General features: G+C 42.0%; 1 protein-coding gene across 1 annotated transcript; it reads right to left on the bottom strand.

Moving 5' to 3' along the window:
- Window positions 1–225: 225 nt before the first annotated feature.
- On the bottom strand, window positions 226–14239 carry LOC124270728 (alpha-tocopherol transfer protein-like). Its single transcript, XM_046705764.1, has 8 exons — window positions 14074–14239; window positions 12241–12393; window positions 9088–9321; window positions 8686–8762; window positions 8110–8226; window positions 7268–7378; window positions 1993–2094; window positions 226–1442 (listed from the first exon to the last, which is right to left on the bottom strand). The coding sequence occupies exons 2-8, from the start codon at window positions 12371–12373 to the stop codon at window positions 1290–1292; spliced, it is 927 nt and encodes a 308-aa protein (XP_046561720.1). The 5' UTR covers window positions 12374–12393; window positions 14074–14239; the 3' UTR covers window positions 226–1289.
- Window positions 14240–21285: the final 7046 nt, after the last annotated feature.

Here is a 21285-nt window from a genome sequence, read left to right as displayed (position 1 = left end):
CCGATGACATGTGTCAACCAAGTCAGCGAGCCTGACCACCCGATCCCGTTAGTCGCCTCTTACGACAAGCATGGGTTACTGAAGATCAATTCTAACCCGGACCTTCACGGGTCAAGTCAACAGGAAGGTTACGTCATATATCATCACATTGTCGTAAATGATTGCATGATTGAATGATGACAGTACTTACTTCGTCAGAGATTAACAATTATATAAAACCTTCCGTTTAAAAATATTTTACTCATTGTATTCATGGCGACATTGAAGCGTATGGAAAGAACACCGGTGACGTAATGCATACGGTAGATACCTAATTCCTCTATTCACACGTGGATAAAGAATGAGTGAGTTTAGTTTTACGCCACTAATATATTCCAGCAATATCACGACTGGGGACATTAGGAATGGGATTCATACATTGTACCCATGTGGGGAATCGAATCCTGGTCTTCGGCGTGACGAGCGCTTTAACCACAAGGCTACCCCACCGCCCCACCTGGTTCAAGAAAGGGTGAGGTTTAGGATGCATATTTTGCAAAGGATTTGTGTGTGAATGCATGCATTACATCTTTACCATCTCCTTGTTATATAAGGTAAGCTGACCCCGTTGTCCCCGACACTGGATATATACTCAAATGCAAGCGAAAGTAAACGTTGTCAATCATAAGTTTTTCGGATGCCGACGAACTACAGTCTGCTCTCATTTACTTTGAACATTTTGAAGTATATTCGTGTTTAGCGGGCCGAAGGGCTCCCTGAAAATGTTTTTACAATCACAGTTTAAACAAGACTTAAATGTTCACTTCAATTCTGTGAAGCAATATTTGTGTTTTACACACTATATCAAGTAGTAAAGTATCATCCGATTCCTTGATAAATCTGTCAGACCATGGCAGTTTAACCTAAAAAGAAATATGAAATAATGAGGCTATTCTTAACTTTTTTTGAGCAGTATAATGATCGCCTTTATAATTAGCTACTACATTCAACTGCTTGGAAAGGGAATTTGACGTTTCTTAACACCAGTAGGCACCAAGAGGTATAAATAAGCACCAAGCTTTCAGCCAGTCATATCAAGTGGTTTGTTCTTTACAGAGTTATATAGAACACTTGTCAACATCAGTGTAATTAATATTTGTCTAAACTATTCATTCATGAGATCATAGTTACTTCTGCCCTAGAGGATACTCGCCTGAAAGGCCATAAGAAAAGGTGAAATGTTTAAGTTCTATTATATAACTTCCATCATACTGGAATAGCACCGTGGTTGAGAACACTTCTCCCAGATACTAGGAGGGGTCAACTCTCCTGTAGCTCCCGTATGTTGACTGTGATACCAGGGTGGCACTTGTGACACTGTCCTCAGTCTTGGGTATCTTCGCCGCGCCCCCGTCACCAAAGTCGTCCTCCTTGTAATCTCTCAGAAGTGACATCGTGAAGTCCTGGAGTGGAATACATTAGAGTGATAAAACACCGTTACGTCTGGTCTATTGTGGGCCAAGGTAAATACGAAGAATGTCTACACGTTTTCTTCAAAACATTCTTGTTTTTCATGACTACTCAGTTGGTTACAAATCTATAAATTAAACTTGATGCTCATGCTTAACGTGATTTTGTTTACTCACGCACCAGGGTGGTGGTGTCAATATGTCGGACTCGGGTGGAAAAAACGACATTTGAGTGTAAAAAGTTGTATAAGTCATTAAAAAGGAAAGAAATATTTTTCTATTTTTCTCTGTAACAGTGATGTAGTTTCTCTGGGAACGTGTAGCAAAAAGCCTTATCTGTTTAAATTTGACACTGAATAATAATTTCCAACATAAAACATAAACCGCATTGAAATATATAGAGCAATATACTCCTGGCAGACTTGTACAGCGTACAGTTATAGAACAAATTTCTCCGTACAGTTATATGATAGTCTGAGTGAGTTAGTGAGTTGAGTTTGATGCTGCCTAACACTATCACGTGGGACCGAGTTTCGACTCTGACCTGGATCTGTCTGTCTGTTACGCGGCCTCCGTACAGCTCTGGCAAGTTCTCCTGGGGAATGTACTCGTACAACTCGGCATAATCGGTTCCATGGAAATGATTCTGAAACATGCACAAATATGTATGTACCTATTGTAATGTCAGATATCATATATTAAAATATATAAATGGGTCGGTCCGATATTCAGCCAATACGTATTGAAAGTAAAATACTCTGCCCCTTCACACCAGTTACACTGATATATATCCGAATATTTATGCTCATTTAATTCCGTTTTCTCTCACACCATGGTTGAAAAAGTGCTGTCCAGTGATTTAATATCACTTCTGAGCCCGGGCGGTTGGGTAGCCCAGTGGTTAACGCGTTCGCTCGTCACGCTAAGACCCGGGTTCGATCCCCACATGGGTACAATTTGTCAAGCCCATTTCTGGTGTCCCCCGCCGTGATATTGCTGGAATATTGCTAAAAGTGGCGTAAAACCATACTCAGCCAGTCAGTCAGTCACTTCTGAGCCCATATCAATTACATATATATAATCTGTAGTTCGGAAAGGAGTTATATGACAACAATATACGTTTTGAACTTCTAAAAAAATGTGTAATTGTTAGGTATATAATTTGTCTTTTTAACATTTTACTATTGATTGGTGGTGAAGTAGCTTGAAATAATGCCCTGTGTTATCCAGTCACTGCAAAAAAGTTCGATTCGTGATTGACACTAGTTCCTCTCTAATGGTTAGTTGTATGATTAGAGTGTTTATCATATTTGCCCATGAACCAATAACGTTATGCTGGACCCCATGGTTGATACTTAACACTTTCTCCGATGACAATCAAGGTGTCAGGGAGATATTAAACACGTATATTAACACGGTCGTAGCAAACACATAGCAAATGAAAACCTAACAACTTTATACAGCTAACAAAATATATCTAGTTTATATAAGCAAGTGTAAATTAGCTTTCGCGTGTGTTATTTGTTATACAGACGCTCGTTGCTTCCAGTAGCTGGCTTTCATTAGGACCAGGCTAGATGGATCAAGCATAACGGTTGGAGAGAGGATCACAGATTCCTGTATGGACAGGCGTGTGTTTTGAGATCATGTCATCACTACTCTGAATGCTGTTGTGAGAACAAGGTATTATGTTTAACGGAACGTTTGAGGCTCCTTTCTTGGAAACAGGTCAAGAAACGTTGAGGAATGTATTTCTCATCCTCTTGTTTGTTTGTATTACTGCAAATCAGTTCATTATTTTCATCGTACATAGGACAGCCGCATTCAGAACATCAGCGGGTCCACTTCTCATAAACGAGAGCATCGCCGACACCTGCATGGAGGCACTGGTCATTGTGTTTGTCTCGCGAGTCCACTCGGTGGACACCAATACGACCTTTAAGTACATGGCGGCGGTCGGTACCGGTTTCCACGGGGTCGTAATCTACAGCCTGTCTGCGATTGTTTTCAATCTGCATCTAGCTATCTGCCACGGAACCGCTTTCAAGAGGCATGTTACCTGGAAGCGGATCGTGATCCTCATTGTTATCTTCTGGATGGTCAATATGTCCATATCCCTCCTTACTCTTGTTTCCGACCAGACTCGGATAGGTGTATCTCCCAACTATAGCGGTACATCAGCATGTCTGTGGGTACTCTTTGTCGTCAATACACACCTGCTTCCACTGAGTGTCACCGTATTCAGCTTCATTAAGATTACTCTCCAGTCGAAGAAGACCCTGCCGGTAGTGTTGGTGAGGCCTAGTAGACGGGACAAGATAGTTTTCTCTAGGTTAATCACTGGCTTGTCCATCTATTACATTACAGCGTCCTTTATGACGCACCTGATGAGGAGTCTGTATTTGAACCCAGCCATCCAGCAGCAGGTGACGAGCAGGGCGCTGATGGTGTTTGTCATGGCCCTGTACCTGTACCATGTCCTTAAGTTTCCGTTTTACATGGTCGTGTACAAACCTTTCAGACAGACGGTGAAGGAGATATTTCGATGGGGCGCGCCTCACATCCAAGAAGTGGGGGTGCCAGGTGCGTCTTCTGAACAGCGGCGACAAAGCCGGTGGTGATGATGATGATGGCTGTGACAATGACAGCGACGATGACGAAGCTAGTGATTATGACGGCGAATAAAAAGGTGGTGACAACGCCGCCGCCGCCAACAACGACGACGACAATGAATGATGATGATGATGATGATGATAATGAACATGTATGCACTTAGTGTTGTTACCTGGAAGGTCAGTCATATTACAGAAAAACAACACAGATTAAGTTTATGTTGATTATAATTGGAACGACGATGTCATTATGTAACTTTGATGTTGATGCGATGTTGAAGAAGAAGAAGAAGATGATGATTCGGGAAACAGCTCCTGGTGAAAGATGTCCACGATTCAGTCAGAGATAGTGCCAATGATGGTCCGGACGGAGGAAGATGCGCTATCATGTTGTTTGTTTGTTGTTTTCCTTGTTTACCGTCGGACAATATTCCAGCTATGCGAGGGTGGTCTGCAAATATCAGGCCTGGACCAGACAATCCAGTGATTGACACCATGAGCATCGATCCACGCTATTGGTTACAAAGAAACGAATCGGTCAAGAGTAAGTAGCGTCTTCGACATGCATTGGCTACTGCAGATATATTCCTACGATGACGTTCACGGGTACGTGGTGATGTTTAATCTGTAAATGTTGTTGGAACAGATACATTCAAAGATTTTAGGAGATTGAATGGGGGGCAGATGACGCAACAAATGGAGTTGGTGTTAATGAATAATGGCAAAATAAACGCGAATGGACTGATTGTCATGGTGGTGAGCGACAGACGTTCGCCGCGGAGATGTTGATCAAACATTGCTGCGACAGACGTCCACCGCGGAGATGTTGATCAAACATTGCTGCGAGAGACGTTCGCCGCGGAGATGTTGATCAAACATTGCTGCGACAGACGTTCACCGCGGAGATGTTGATCAAACATTGCTGCAGAACATCCACCCACCATGTTATCATTGACGGGGCAAAGAGACATGTAATAATGGTGAAATGACAGCGGTGATGTTGATGTTGACGACGATAGTGCATTACGGTTGGTGGCCCTGGTCGTTACCATATCAACGAGGACGCCGGAAAGATCCATGTCGCGATCGCTGACTTGGTTGAAGCATGTCATCGTATGTTGATGTAGGTGTATTACTGACGGTGACGTCGTTGATGTTGAAATTCACGACGATGGTGTTGTTACTGATGCTGATACAGATGACAGTTTGCCTCGGTGACGTTCGTGTTGACAACCAAGATGTAAAATAGGGAATGAGCGAAACGAACTCTACATCGCCATGATGGTGGAACAACAATGACAATTCGTGTATGAAACGTGCAGACGGAACTCAAGAATGTTATTGGTATTGATGTCGATGTTAAAATTCCATTTGAAAATAAATCATGGTGTGCATAAATGTTTACTTGTTATATGACATTGGCATTTGTTTATGTAATGTAGATGTATATAAATATACACAAGTTACACAGAAATATATTTGTATTCATTAACAGAAAGTGGAATAAGTGGTCGTGTGTGCGTGTGTGCGTGTGTGAATGTGAATGTTTTGGCAGTGTAGTAAACTTCATAGCTTTTAGGTGACTACATCGCTGTTTCAGTTCCATCTACGTTGAGTGAGTGAGTGAAACTACTGCTTTCCGACTTTGCCTCTGCATTGGATTTTAATGGCTATATACTTTAGATACATTTAAAGAACTATATCGTAAAGGTATACACAGGCAAAAGTATCAAACGTAGTTTCTTTAAAAAATGGCTAAATTAAAAAGAAAGAACTTGTCCCCAGTACTAAAAGAGTGAGTGAGTGAGTTTAGTTTTACGCCGCATTCAGCAATATTCCAAATATATGGCGGCGGTCTGTAAATAATCGAGTCTGGACCAGACTATCCAGCGATCAACAGCATAAGCATCGATCTGCGCAATTGGGAACTGATGACATGTGTCAACCAAGTCAGCGAGTCTGACCACCCGATCCTGTTAGTCGCCTTTTACAACAAGCATAGTCGCCTTTTATGACAAGAATGGGTTGCTGAAGACCTATTCTACCCCGGATCTTCAAGGGTCAGTACTAAAAGAAGAAGAGTTGCCTTAATCGAGTTTGGAAGGAAACACAAAGAGTTTTTGGTGCTTGTATATGTGTATATCTAGCACGAGTAACTTAACCGAGAGAGGGAGGTGGGGTAGCCTAGTGGTTAAAGCGTTCGCTTGTCACGCCGAAGACCCGGTTTGGATTCCCCATATGGGTACAATGTGTGAAGCCACATTTCTATAACCCCCGCTGTGATATTGCTGGAATATTGCTAAAAGAGGCGTAAAAAATACTCACTCACTCACTCTTAGCCGCGTTGGGACTCGATTATCAGCTATTGTGCAAGTCAAAGCATTGATTACACAACAGTCTCGTTTCCTGTTGACTGGGTTCCGTCCTATTGCGCAACTTAGTACAATAACCAGTCCAGAATTTTGAGTCAATTCATTCATTAAGTGGATACATAAATATTAATCAGTATTATTTGATACATCTAAGCACTTGTATATTGCAACACTACGCTCCTTCTAAACCTTGCAAACACGTCCTGCAGCGTGCTCTGTCGTACAACGAGCTCTGACAAACGGAAACCTGGAAATCGTGGAAATCTCAAAACGAGGCTCTGCCGCTAGAAAAGTTTGGCGGTCTGGTACAGAACTGATATTATATCAAACACATTGTGCGTTACAGAACTACTATGAATAAGCGCAAAAAAAACCCACATAACAGGTGTAACCAGTGAGCCAGATGCATTGTAAATCATTTTACGACCTCATCAAACTGGAGCAGTCTGTGACGTCTTAGTTAAGGTCATGCTGCCTACACCTCGCCATAAAATATAGAAATACGATGTTATTAAAGTTTAAAATTAAACTTCATTTGTAAATACCATTTTCTTATGAAAAAAGGAATTGGAAGTCATTGTAACCATAGTTGTTTGTGATGTCTATTTTTTCTTTCACACGATAAAATTCGGATCGGCTGAAAAGTAGGTCATTGTCTGAATAGGTTTATGAGACTCATGTATCGGTTTGTTGGTGTTCGCACCATTCATTAACCATTGGTTTGCCTGTGCCATACTCGAACGCACACTATAGAGCGCAATAAGCTGGCTGTGGTACTGCTAATGATGGTGTGAACACATATTCACAAAAACACATTACTAAATGGAAGTCTTACCCGTCCCTTCAACCTGGTGCTAAAGAAAGGCAAGATGAGTATGCACAGTCGATCAATCTCATCAGATTCGTTCATGTTGTGGAAACCATCAAACCGAGCAGGAAACGCCCCCTGGAAGCAGTATACAGTTCTGCAAATATCTAAGGATATGTGATAAACGGAAGTGCAAAAGAAAGTATATTCCCGGGACTGATAGCAAACAGCGACATGATGGTTGCATCCCATTCCTGCCTACAGTCCCAATTTGTCTACATCCCAGTTTGCCTACAAAAATGCAATACACCTCATTATCCCCGTATTGCCTACAGTTGACTTTTGGTCAAGTTCATTTTAGTAATGGTAGAATAGGTCAGCATATTAACCTGATCACTGGACCGTATCATGTTATTATAACGAGTAAGCAGAATGGGACTGTAGGCAGAATGGGACTGTAGGCAGAATGGGACTGTAGGCAGAATGGGACTGTAGGCAGAATGGGAAGACACTGACATGATTGCGAGATGGGGGTGTGTTTGATGGGGGTATCACAGTTCTGCTGTCGACCTTAGTTTTGCAGTGTTTTGGAGACTGTTTTCAGTCGATTAATGTCATTAATCCTCTGACCCGGAATCCCGCTGTGGTTCTGTCACCTCTGACCCGGAATCCCGCTGTGGGTTTGTCTATACTCTGACCCAGAATCCCACTGTGGTTCTGTCAACTCTGACCCGGAATCCCGCTGTGGTTCTGTCAACTCTGACCCGGAATCCCGCTGTGGTTCTGTCTATACTCTGACCCAGAATCCCGCTGTGGTTCTGTCTATACTCTGACTCGGAATCCAGGGTGTTAGCTAAATATAGACCTACCTCGAACAGCTTGCTGACCTTCCGCATAAGTGGTATGGATAGTGATTTAGAGTGTTTCCATGACAACCCTTCCATGTCCTCAAGAATCCTCAGTCCCCCAATTTGAGTCTCAGGATCCTGAAACCGGCGTTTAAAGGGGGGTCAAATGGCATCGGAACGCCAAAGAATGAAACAAAGATGATCGTACATGGGGCTTCCTGGCTTGAAAACGCATCAGATTCACTACCAAGTTTACACATCTTCGTTTCTAAATGGTGGTCTCTTACATGGGAACGCAATTCAGGTAAAATATTTGGAGTCTGGTTAATTTCTTCGGCAAGCAACGTAATCAAACCTGGTAAAACACATCGGCGCTATATATGGGGATTCGGAAATAGGGGAGGCAATAGCTCCAAAACCAAATACAACCCATCGACGTTCGTGCATTCTTGACAGGGTGGTGAAACAGAATGGAGAAGGAAACTAAGTACGTCACATCTAAAACAGTGTGGTTAAAACAGTTTCTGACAGATTTCTCGACTACCGGTACAATTAGAAAAGGATAAAAAACCCAACCATTTAAGTCGTTAAACCTACCTGTATGAGTTTGAGATGTAGAGAAATGGTGAGTCTGAATAGATCTTCCATCGGGGTGTTATCCGGGTCCCACAGACCTGAAATAATGATAGGGAGTGGGTGAGTGAGTGGTTTTGCGCGGCTGTTAGCAATATTCCAGCAATATTGCGGCGAGGGACACCAGAAATGGGCTTCACACATTGCACCCAAGTAGGGAATCGAACCCGGGTCTTCAGCATGACGAGCGGACGCTTTTAACCATTAGGCTACCCCACCGCCCCAAATAATGATAGAACCAATGATATCCCATGTAATCAAGAAAACACGACACTCCCCTATTCTGACAACGCTCTACCTAGGGGTGAAACCTCTGACTCACCTATTCTGACATACAACGCTCTACCTGTCAATCCTCTGACTCACCTATTCTGACGTACAACACTCTGCCTCCCTGCACGTCGCGGCCTGGTAACACCCCGATGAGGCCGCTGTGAACGATGTCGCGAGCCTCCTGTAGCGGTAGTGGCGTAAAGAGTTCAGGGTTGTTGGCCTTGTACTTGTAAAACGCCTTCACGCAGTCGGACGTCTGCTTTATGCGGAATTCGTTCGCGCGGAGGAATCGAAGCAGACGATTTTCATCTGCTGCAACATCTGGAACTGTGAACGTGATTGATTATTGATAGGTCCTTTTTAGGTCTTTAACTTATAGGTTCGATTCAAATTGAATGTATTCGCAATACTGATATTGCTGACATCCGGGACAATGTTTTGATAACATGCATATTAGTAAAATATAAGGTTACGGACAATAAATATCTGTTGGGATATGTCTGGGTTTGTCCCCCGCCGGGGTATTGCTGGAATATTGCTAAAAGTGGCGTAAAATCAAACTCACTCAATCACTCTTTTTCATGTGGGAAAAAACCCTATAAAGTAACGCCAATCCTAGACGTAGACGTAAACTTATGAGTAGACGTTTACTGTTTGCGTAGATTCAGAACGGCGGGGAACTTGGGATTCAAACCCAGACAGTCGGATCCGACCACGACAATGCACAACGAAATGTGGCGCTTTAAACCTCCAGGCAATCCGAGAAAAATGACGAACAATGCCATGTGCGTACTATGTTACAATGTCATGTGCGTACTATGTTACAATGTCATGTGCGTACTGTGTTACAATGTCATGTGCGTACTATGTTACAATGTCATGTGCGTACTATGTTACAATGTCATGTGCGTACTATGTTACAATGTCATGTGCGTACTGTGTTACAATGTCATGTGCGTACTATGTTACAATGTCATGTGCGTACTATGTTACTATGTTAAATGTGTACTATGTTACAATGTCATGTGCGTACTATGTTACAATGTCATGTGCGTACTATGTTACAATGTCATGTGCGTACTATGTTACAATGTGCGTATGTGCGTAATGTATGTGCGTACTATGTTACAATGCCATGTGCGTACTATGTTACAATGTCATGTGCGTACTATGTTACAATGCCATGTGCGTACTACGTTACATACTATGTTACAATGTCATGTGCGTACTATGTTACAATGTCATGTGCGTACTATGTTACAATGTCATGTGCGTACTATGTTACTGAGGTGAGTGCAATAAGTTAGTCTAGTGGGTAAAACATTTGCCGTACACCTGGGTTCGATTCCCCACATGGCTGCTAAGGTGCGAAATTCTTTACTCGTGTCTACTAAATTTCCGGGAGATTGCTAACAGCGACTGATAATCTTCCCCACGCACCACCATTATTTCAGCATCAGTGCATAGAGAAGTTAAAAACTCCTATTTGTTCGCATTGTTTACTAAACTGTTCACTAAATTATGAGGCCGCCTCCGTGGTGTAGTGGTTACAGTGTCCGCCCGGAGAGCGGAAAGTCGCGGGTTCGATCCCCGACCGCGTCATACCAAAACACGTTAACATATGGTACCTGTTGGTCCCTGCCTGGCGCTCGGCATTAATGGATACAACAAGGACTGGTCGGCTCGGAGTCAGTATAATGTGTCTGAGTGGGGTATTTCTGCTTCACTGCCCCATGGTATCTCAGTGGGCTAGCACTATAAAAGCAGCCGCACATACACATACATACGCATGCACGTCGTCATATGAGCGAAATATTCTCAAGCACGACGGTAAACCCAATTTCACCTCACCTCACCCACTAAATTATGAACACGCGATGCCGGCTTTTGATGACGTCTAGCGTTTCTAACGACGACTCTCCTCTCCTAACTGACCCGTGAACCGTGTCTCATACTACAGCCTAACAAGATGAACACCTACGTCATAGCTACTATTTGTACGATCATATCTCATATATTAGAGCAGTGTTCTGGAAGTTCAACACAGTCTTTTGTCACTACAGAATGATCACGACAGCTCTCAACCGGCAAAGTTGGGGAGGATTCTCGTTTGACAGGTTTCCCACTTTGTCCTCTGTGGTGCATGTTAAATTCAAAATTGAGCGCAATATTCATTTGGGACATACGAACATGGTTGCATAATTATATAAAAAGCTGGATACTCGTTCAAAAGTGAAATATGAATGCAGGAATGGAGAACACCCGGTGTCATCGTTGTAGGGTCATTATCATGATTTAACGGTGTAGATCTCGTTTTTAACTCTCGTAAAGGGGGTATGGATGAAATATTGTTTTAACTATCATGCCGCGTTTCAAATGAAACTGATTTACAGTATATATCTAACATGAGTTGTCAGGTAATGCGACCAATTCCGTTAAACATAATGAATCATAGTAACACGTTGACCAGAGTAGGCTGCAGCACACCAACCAATAATGACCTTGCAAATGCAACCACTAACGACATTATCACAGGGACCACCACTAACCTTGACATTTCAGCCATTAGTGAAATAACCATAGCAACCACCAATGACATTATCACAGGGACCACCACTAACCTTGACATTTCAGCCATTAGTTAAATAACCATAGCAACCACCAATGACATTATCACAGGGACCACCACTAACCTTGACATTTCAGCCATTAGTGAAATAACCATAGCAACCACCAATGACATTATCACAGGGACCACCACTAACCTTGACATTTCAGCCATTAGTGAAATAACCATAGCAACCACCAATGACATTATCACAGGGACCACCACTAACCTTGACATTTCAGCCATTAGTGAAATAACCATAGCAACCACCAATGACATTATCACAGGGACCACCACTAACCTTGACATTTCAGCCATTAGTGAAATAACCATAGCAACCACCAATGACATGATCACGCAAACCACCATTAACCTTGACATTTCAGCCATTAGTGAAATAACCATAGCAACCACCAATGACATTATCACAGGGACCACCACTAACCTTGACATTTCAGCCGCTAGTGAAATAACCATAGCAACCACAAATGACATTAACCGTCAACATATGAAGCTGTTAACACCCATCGGCCTTGACACGGGACTCTCTAAACAGCAATAACAGCATTATTGACTTTACTATTTCACACGCGCGTCTGTGAGTGTGCTATGCGGGTGTATGCTCCAGGCTATGTTACCGGTTGTCTTCAGGGTGGTTTGGATCTCCTCCATAATGATCTCCTTGGCGTCGAGATCTTCGCTCGCGTATATCGCAGCCCTCTCCTGCAGCTCCGGACTCAGCTCATCGGCCCCGCATCCTGCGGACGTCATTCTCCCAGGACTGAGATCAACTGTGGATGGACATATGTTACAAATAATATGTTTAAAGTTGTTGAATTATATATGAACGATTTTCATCTGCCTGTCATCTTTCGTTGTAAGGCTATGATACACATTGAAGTGTGATTCAGTACGTGATTCCCGAACTAGTGCAGTTAGGTATATTCGTCAATGAATTGTTGGGTTTAACGCCTCTTTGGCCGGTTTTCAGATATATCCCAACGTGTGGGCTTAATATGAGCGGAAAGCCCAAAGTGACGGGGCATCAGACGTTCACCACTACGGTGAAATAGACGAGTATATGTAATGCTGACACATCAGGGATTTGAACCCACGAATCTGACACGACTGACGCACAGCGAATAGGGGTACACACCGGACCTCATCTTCCCCCTATGCTCCAAAACAAATTGTATTCCCCTTAAGTATTAGGTGGGGTAGTCTAGTGGTTAAAGCGTTCGCTCGTCACGAAGACCAGTTTCGATTCCTCACATGGGTACAATGTGTGAAGCCCATTACTAGTGTTCCCCGCCGTGATATTGCTAGAATATTGCTGAAAGCGTCGTAAAACTAAATTCACTCACTATGGTAATAACAGTGGTTGTATAATGCTGTAAGGTATTGTTTGCTGTTTTCGCCACAGTCAGCAATACTCCAGGGGTCCCCAATAAGTAGACTAAAGCTTAGTCTCTGAATATATATAAGTTTGATAGTAACAAACAAGCCCATTTAAATTGAAAAGGAGACCCAGGGAGACCAGAGATCCTGAGGAAATCTAGACTTGCTTTATTTAGGGCTTTAGCACTGCAGATGGGGCTTGGCAGTAGGGAAAATAATGTGGTTCAGGGACTGTGAGACAGACTACCCAATAAACAGCGGACCATGCAGTGTGGGTACCATCTTACACAAGCGGACATGACTCTGACGCTCAGCGTGGTTTATTTGGATCCAGTCCCGGGTTGGTTTGTTGTTGAACGCTACTCAGCAATATTTCTATGGTGACCGTTTGTCAATACTCGAGAATGCAACATGTTGTCAGTGATTAACACCGTGAGCATTGATCTGCGCAGTAGGGGGACACTGATCTCTTGACATTCTCACACCAGGGGAGGGTGGGGGCGGAACATTAAGGTAGTCAGTGATGGACAGAGTGAGCATCGATCTGTGCAGTAGGGGGACACTGATCTCTGACCTTGATATTCTCACACCAGGGTAGGGTGGGGGCGGAATATTAAGGTAGTCAGTGATGGACAGAGTGAGCATCGATCTGCGCAGTAGGGGGACACCGATCTCCGACCTTGACATTCTCACACCAGGGGAAGGTGGGGAACGGAACACTAACCCCGACATAAACACAGCCAGGGGGCAGACCATTAACCCTGACATGCCCAGCAAGGTGGGTCAGTTCATGCTGGACACAGGTGTAAGTTTCATCCTATTTACAAGATTTCATTGCAGTTAGAAATAACAGATATGAGACGGGAAAGATAGGAAAACGATCAACTCACAATGTATAGTAGCCATACAATGACAGTTCAGTGTTGGAGCTCTCGCAATGAGATTACAGTGATGTTTAAACTACACTCGTGAGACAATGTATGCATACACACTGCCGTGGTGGTACACTATGTTCAGCGTTTCACTAGCACACAACAGCATCGTCCACTACCTATCCGGCATCTTTTACTTACCTTGTTAGGGGGATGCAAGAAAGATGTCGCTTGGCCTCGAGTGCTGTTATATTGAGACTGACGCTTCTTGAACCTGGTCAACCGTGAACACAGCCCCTACACAGACACACACATACACCCCTGCGCAGTGTCGGAAAACCTCATACATCCCCAACACAATACGGGTGTGTTCAAGCGAGTGTTCCCGTGACGTTTGTATCACGTACTTTGATCTCGCGCACTTGTTTAACCAGTTCAGGAATTTAGAACATGCGAAATGCTGTCCTGAACGAAAGCCGGATTCGCCTTTGATTTCTAACGTGAAATGATGGTTAAATATTTCGATGATATAAGATATGTTGGAGAACATCCGGAGATTTGACGGTGTTGTTGGCCGGAGGTTTGAAATGTGAACAGTTTCGTACATTCACAACTCAATAATACCCACAGATCTTAAACCACATCGTGTTTATTTAACTTTATTGACGGTAACTTAGTGGTGCATTATACTTTCTTTACAACTAAATTGACCCTGCTTGCATGATAAGATCATGTTTCCATGTAAATGTTTATTTTTATGTCTAGGGGGGTGATGATGATTTTAATGGAGAAATCGCCAAATCGAAAGGCCCTTTTTTCAAATTTTGGGATTTAGATGACATTCATGCCAATCAAATTGCAGTACCCTTTAACAATGGTGTTCAACATTATTTAGTGGGACTTGAGCGCCATATGGATTGGGAATTGAGTCACGAACAATTGACCAGAACCCTTGTTCTCGAAACAAAACGTACAGACTTACACACTTTAATATTGCTTTTTCCGCGTGAGGTTTTCTCCAGCGACCATACTCATATTATATTTGTATATGGTTTCTTATTCGGTTATATATTGCCATCACGGATGTTAAGACGTAAGCTCCATATACTAAATTCTAAGGCTGACAAGAATCCCGGATTTAAACATCTAACCTAACCTGTTTCAGGGGCAACTGGGTACGTGCAAAATTCAAACACAGATTGAAACATTTGTTTAAAACACTTCACCGAAACGCATACTTTGGCGTCAGTCGTTACGCTCCAATGGTCGCTGAGGTATATGAAAGGGAAAGGCGCAGAATATCTAACAATTTTCAATACTTGTTGCGAGATTTTGTATTCTTTTCTGTTCACCTCCTCACATATAGATATATCAAAAGTTATGGCGCTGACTTCTGAAGTGACTTGATCTGGAACGTGTATTAACAGGCCTGGGGGCTGACGGGCTCTGACTTCTTTGATCCTTGACGATTATGCCTGGAAGGCTACATTTGGGATGAGTATGTAATGTAATAAGTTTACACGGCCACCGAATGGGTTTAATTCATGGGACACCTTTTAAGTTTTCTTTTGTGTGTGTCATGTTTACTGTACCTACTTTGTGGGTACCAGCATTGCAGAGATTAGAATGCCATGCATATGACAGACCCTCGTAGACCCACACCGAACTTTATGTATTGTAGGGTTTACATCTGGTTGACCCTCATGTTATGACAGATTCACGATCTGTGGATGTAATAAAAACTTTGTAATGTTATCAAATACCAGCTTCGAGTGAGGTTTTAGAATGTATATTGCAGTTCGTTGAGAATATAAATACTGAAACTGTGAAAGTGTGGATGGTCCAGAGAAATCCGCCGGATAAACAATTTCCGGATTATCATAAACAGCGAATCAACGAAAGTGCCTTGCGAAACGAAGCACACACCTGGGTTGGATGTGACCAAACACATGACCCAAACATGCAGTGTTTGCCCTTAACCCTGATCAGTTGCAGGCCCTAAGGACCCAGAATCATAAAAAGTTGTGGGTCCTGATCGGAATGTGTACACCCTATGCTTTTATATGGAATTAATGCTCTTAGTTATTGGGGATGAAAAAGCTGTAGGCCATAAAGACCTGCAGAAAACAAAATTTATGGGTCCGAGTGGTTTTCAGTCGGCTTCGGGCGTAAGGACGGACGTTAATTTCGAACGCTGCAAACAAGATACGATTATCCGATGGTGGTGTATTAGATACGGGTGTGATAACTGTGTTTCGGATGTGAAGTTTGCAATGTTGTGGGGACTGCTTTAATCTTAGTAACGTTTTTATAACGTTTGTTGTACTTTCTTTTATCGACAGTTTATGTAGTGTTGGTTTAATTATATTTGAAACCGTAATCGTTCGAAATCGTTGGGTGCGAGTTAACAGCGTCCATTCTACCAAGTGTCCGGTGTAGTTGTAAATCCTGCTATTGTGTTGGTGTCCTCCCATTACGCAGACAGCCAGTTCACAGACACCTTAAAACAACAACATTTACGGTTCAGTGAACAGATTATCTACTACCTGTTACCTACACATTATAATGGAATAGTCCAAATAAAAACACAGGAACAAACTGAAGCTTTATTATTTATTTTGAAAGATGGACGAAAAGACAGTAATTTGAATTTTCATTGCTGCAATATAAAAACAGTTTATTTTCATAAACATTTCGGTTTAATCTTCTAGTCTAACGGGAGTCGGCATCATCATATTGAAAACATTAACTTAGCTATTAGAAATTGCGACACTGTTGTATCGTATAAATCAAATAAAGACAAATATGAACCTAAATATTTTTCATATGGAATAAAGAAGTTATATGTTTTGCACACAATATTAAGGTATATGACGAGTGCACTTAACTACGATTTATTTAGAATAATTGAATAATGACGCATCATGTGAATGTGACCAAGGATGTGAGAATGTTTTTCATTACTTCCTTGAATGTCCATTGTATACTACTCAAAAACACAAACTGTTACAATCTTTAGAAAGTATTGTTAAAATTAGAACACTGATTGGTATTAATCGTATCTTACATGGCAATGCAGGTGTCTCATTTACTGCAAATCAGAATGTTTTCAAATATGTACATATCTATATCTCTCCAACAAAACGTTTTCTCAGTTAACGTCTGTTGTACATATGCTATTATTGGGAGGGGTCTTTTCTATCAATAAACACAATCAAACCTCTCAATGACAAACCTGTTTTTATATTCGACAGTAATTGATAGTAAAATCAATTTTGAGAAGAGAAATCATTTATCATTTAATCACAACAAAGTTTTATATTCCCACAATCAAACTTCTCAGTAACGAACCTGTTTCAGGCTCACCATGCTCTGCTAACTAGACAGTGGACTGTTCCATTATACCCGTAGGTGTCACCCTAATTAACCTTCTAGTTCAGTGTCTGCGAATTGGGTGTCTGTCAAATGGGTGTCTGTCAATTGGGAGGTAACCATTGTGTTCCGTGTAAACGGTTCGGAGGTTACAATCCGTTGCTTTGAGTAAACGCCACCATGAAAGTGATGAAGTGACGAAACCACGCATTTCGCCCACTTCCTCGTGTACTGGATTTTAGGGGGGAATTTCCATTTGTCAAAGCATGTTTATGTAAATACCATCATTTGGTGCCAGTGAAATATAACAGTAAATCCTGTCTTTGACGAGACTTTCTCTTATCCATTAACACAAGAAGAATAGACAAAGATTGGATTTTCATTCTGTTACCCTCAAAACAATAGTATTATTGTGTCAGTTAGAAACCCTACTCCCTCACTCACCCTAACCAAAGCCAACCACGTGACTTAATATAACGTCCCACTATACGTCGATAATGTGGGCGATTGATGACACCTCCAGCGTGCAGACATTTTTCAATGCAGCTCCTTGTTATGGACATGAAGTTACCGACGCACAGTGTTTCTTGAGATCTAGTACATGTTTAATGTCAGTCAGAACACCTTGCTATCCATTTGGCAAAATTAACACTAAGCAAAATTATTTTCTCTAACTGTGCATCCGAGAACTGCTATTCATTTAAAATGTGAAATAGCAAATTTTCTGCTTTTGGCTAAAAGGTAAATATAAGGTTATATTCCGCGTGCTTTTGAGTGCATCGTCAAAACGCACCATTACTATTAAAGGCTGGATCAGCGATATCCCCATACAAATAGAGGCGGCGCCGCTGTACAAACACGTGTCCCCGATGAAAACGAGCGCTGAACCAAAAATTTGCATAAAAAACATAAAACGGGAAAATTGACTGTTTACAATACACTTAATGTTTAGGATACTGATATGTTTTCGAAAAACTTATCTCAAAGACTGGCAAGTTTTTAGAGCCTTACAAGCCTTAACGCCAATTCTATTAATTGTCAGTTTATTTGAGGATGTGTAAATGCACAGATACGTGTAGACTAAGGCTTAGTCTCTGAATATATACAAGCCCATTTGTATTGAAAAGGAGCCCTAGGGAGACCAGAGATTCAGAACCTGAGGAAATCTAGACTTGCTTCATTTAGGGCTTTAGCACTGCAGAGAGGGCTTGGCAGTGGGGAAAATAATGTGGTTCAGGGACTGTGAGACAGACTAAGATACGTGCGGTGAGTACAAGTTACAGTCCGTTTGGCTCAAAAGCGGACCGATGAATTGCAATCTAACTCGAAAACTAATCAACATAACATACTCAATGAAACGCTGATCATAATCAAAACACCATACCCACTCATGGAGTTTTTTGCAGAATTTTTGTCCTAAAAATAAAAAAGTTGTTTAACGGATGGAGACGGCACAGCACAGGTTAATGAATAATTAACTTTGTCTGTGAACGTGCTTCTCGAACATCTGGCTGTCCCTTTCTCTGCACTCCTCCCTCGTAACAAACAGTGAACTGTGTCAATATTTTAATGATAGTTTGTTAAACAACTTTTTTAGTTTTTGGACAAAAATTCTGCAAAAACCTCACAGAGTGTGTATGATGTTTTGATTATGATCAGCGTTTCATTGAGTATGTTATGTTGATTAGTTTTCGAGTTAGATTGCAATTCATCGGTCCGCTTTTGAGCCAAACGGACTAAAGTTTGTTCTTTGAACAGATTGTGTGGATGCATTAAAACATACAACCTCAACCTCAACCTCAACCTCAACCTCAACCTCAGTCAATGCAACACTCATGCACTAGGCGGTGTACAGCGGCGAGCAAGCAGTATTAACTCACGTCTCTCATTCACCGATTCATACTGAACCTTGGATTGTATTACCGCTAACCACGTGTGACTGCTAGCTAGTAGGGTCGGGGTAGAATTCCTGATTTTCATAGCGTTAGTTGTGGGACAAGTACCATTCCTTGGTATGCATTCGTCTGTACATGCCATAGCATAGAGTGGAATCAGCTAGCACTGTTCCTGTAACATCACACACTTGAACTGAAGGAAGCACCATGTAAATCATTACATGGTCCCTGGTCAGCATTCTGTCGATTGGAACTCCGTGTTTCTTTATCAAAGTATATATTGCACACAGTAGGATCTACTACACTAAATCAGAATCACTTGCTCGCTGAGCCAGCGTCGTGTGTAATGATCGAGCCAGATAGAGACATGTGGCAGCTGTGATTGGATGAAATAGTGTAAGCTTGTTATGTTTTTTAAAAGCACATCCACCAAATTTTTAAAACTGACCACAATTTTAAGTATTTAGTGTTGTCATTTTTATCACCATGAATTATGCTTAATGTATGTACATATATTTTCAAGATGGCGACATTTGCTGCGGTACTGCGGTGATGTGTTCAGCTTCCTGTGCTCAGAAACTATACAGGATAAGTTAGCCGGAATGTGTTTTTATTGTAGCTTAAAGGCCAGACTGTACCCATGTGTGCATGGAGTGGCTGTTGACAGCGGGGGTGATTTAAAAAGAATATACAACGTTACTATAGAAGATCCGAAAACATGAGAAAACATTTGGTAGATTGTGTGTAACCAGAAGAGGTCTACGTGTTGATGTATGAGGTTATGTATGAGGTGTGTACGTATACATGGTGCTTCACACGTATTGATGTTTGAGGTGTGTACGTATGCATGGTAAATGCTTCACACGTGTTGATGTATGAGGTGTGTACGTATGCATGGTAAATGCTTCACACGTATTGATGTATGAGGTGTACGTATGCATGGTAAATGCTTCACACGTATTGTAGTAAGGGTTGTATACGTATGCAGGGTAAATGCTCTTCACGTGTTGATGTAAGAGATGTATCCGTATAGAGGGTAAATGCTCTTCACGTGTTGATGTAAGAGACGTATCCGTATAGAGGGTAAATGCTCTTCACGTGTTGATGTAAGAGATGTATCCGTATAGAGGGTAAATGCTCTTCACGTGTTGATGTAAGAGACGTATCCGTATAGAGGGTAAATGCTCTTCACGTGTTGATGTTCGAGGTGTATACGTATGCATGGTACGTTGTGTACATACATGAAGAAGTGTAAACAACAGTGTCCATGGGAGAATGAACCCGTGTCACCGCCATATTTGATTATAATTTATTCCATAATAACATTTAATCATAATTGGATCCGTTGATATCTTCCTTAAACAGTATTTAAACAGGTTCCAAATACTCCAGTACCTTGGCTAGCTGCTAAATAAATGCGTCAACAATACAAAGCCGTTCTATATAACCTGGATTTGGTGGACATTGTGATCATTATCGGGGTACTCTGACCCAAAATACTGAGTCGGGTGTGTCCATGTCTAGTAGCCAGCGTTGTCACGTGGGAAACTCTCTCACCAGGTACCCGTGAAGATCCGGGTTAGAATTGGTCTTCAGCAACCCATGCTTGCCGAAAGAGGCGACTAACAGGATCGGGTGGTTATGTGGTCACTCTCTCCCGGAACACCCGAGAACACCTCCCGATCGTCCATGCTGATCATTCTTCTGGGTGGTTATCTCATATCAATAATCTTTGCAGATTAGACAAAAACATCTCAATATTTGTTAGAAGGGTCCAGTTCTGAAATCTGCAAGTGTTCCCTCTCACGGGACGCTTCATTACATCGAGGGGCGGTGGGTTTGCCTAGTGGTTAAAGCGTTCGCTCGTCGCGCCGAAGACCAGGGTTCGATTCCCCACATTGGTACAATGTATGAAGCCTATTTCTGGTGTCCCCCGTTGTGATATTGCTGGAATATTGCTAAAAGCGGCGTAGAACTAAACTCACTCACTCACTCATTACATCGAGAACGAATAACAGCATACAAGTATTGGAGTTATGTTTTTTATTATCAAAAACGTTTCTACAAAGAGTTGATCTACAAACAGAATACCCAAAACATGAAAACCTTATACAAGATCCGATTGCAATGAGTATTTCACTGTAAT

The sequence above is a fragment of the Haliotis rubra genome, unplaced genomic scaffold (assembly GCF_003918875.1).
Source record: "Haliotis rubra isolate DU_JTF1 unplaced genomic scaffold, ASM391887v1 Scf154, whole genome shotgun sequence".
Lineage (NCBI taxonomy): Eukaryota > Metazoa > Mollusca > Gastropoda > Lepetellida > Haliotidae > Haliotis > Haliotis rubra.
The sequence above is the reverse complement of the archived record's forward strand: the minus strand, read 5'-3'. Positions and strand labels throughout refer to the sequence as shown.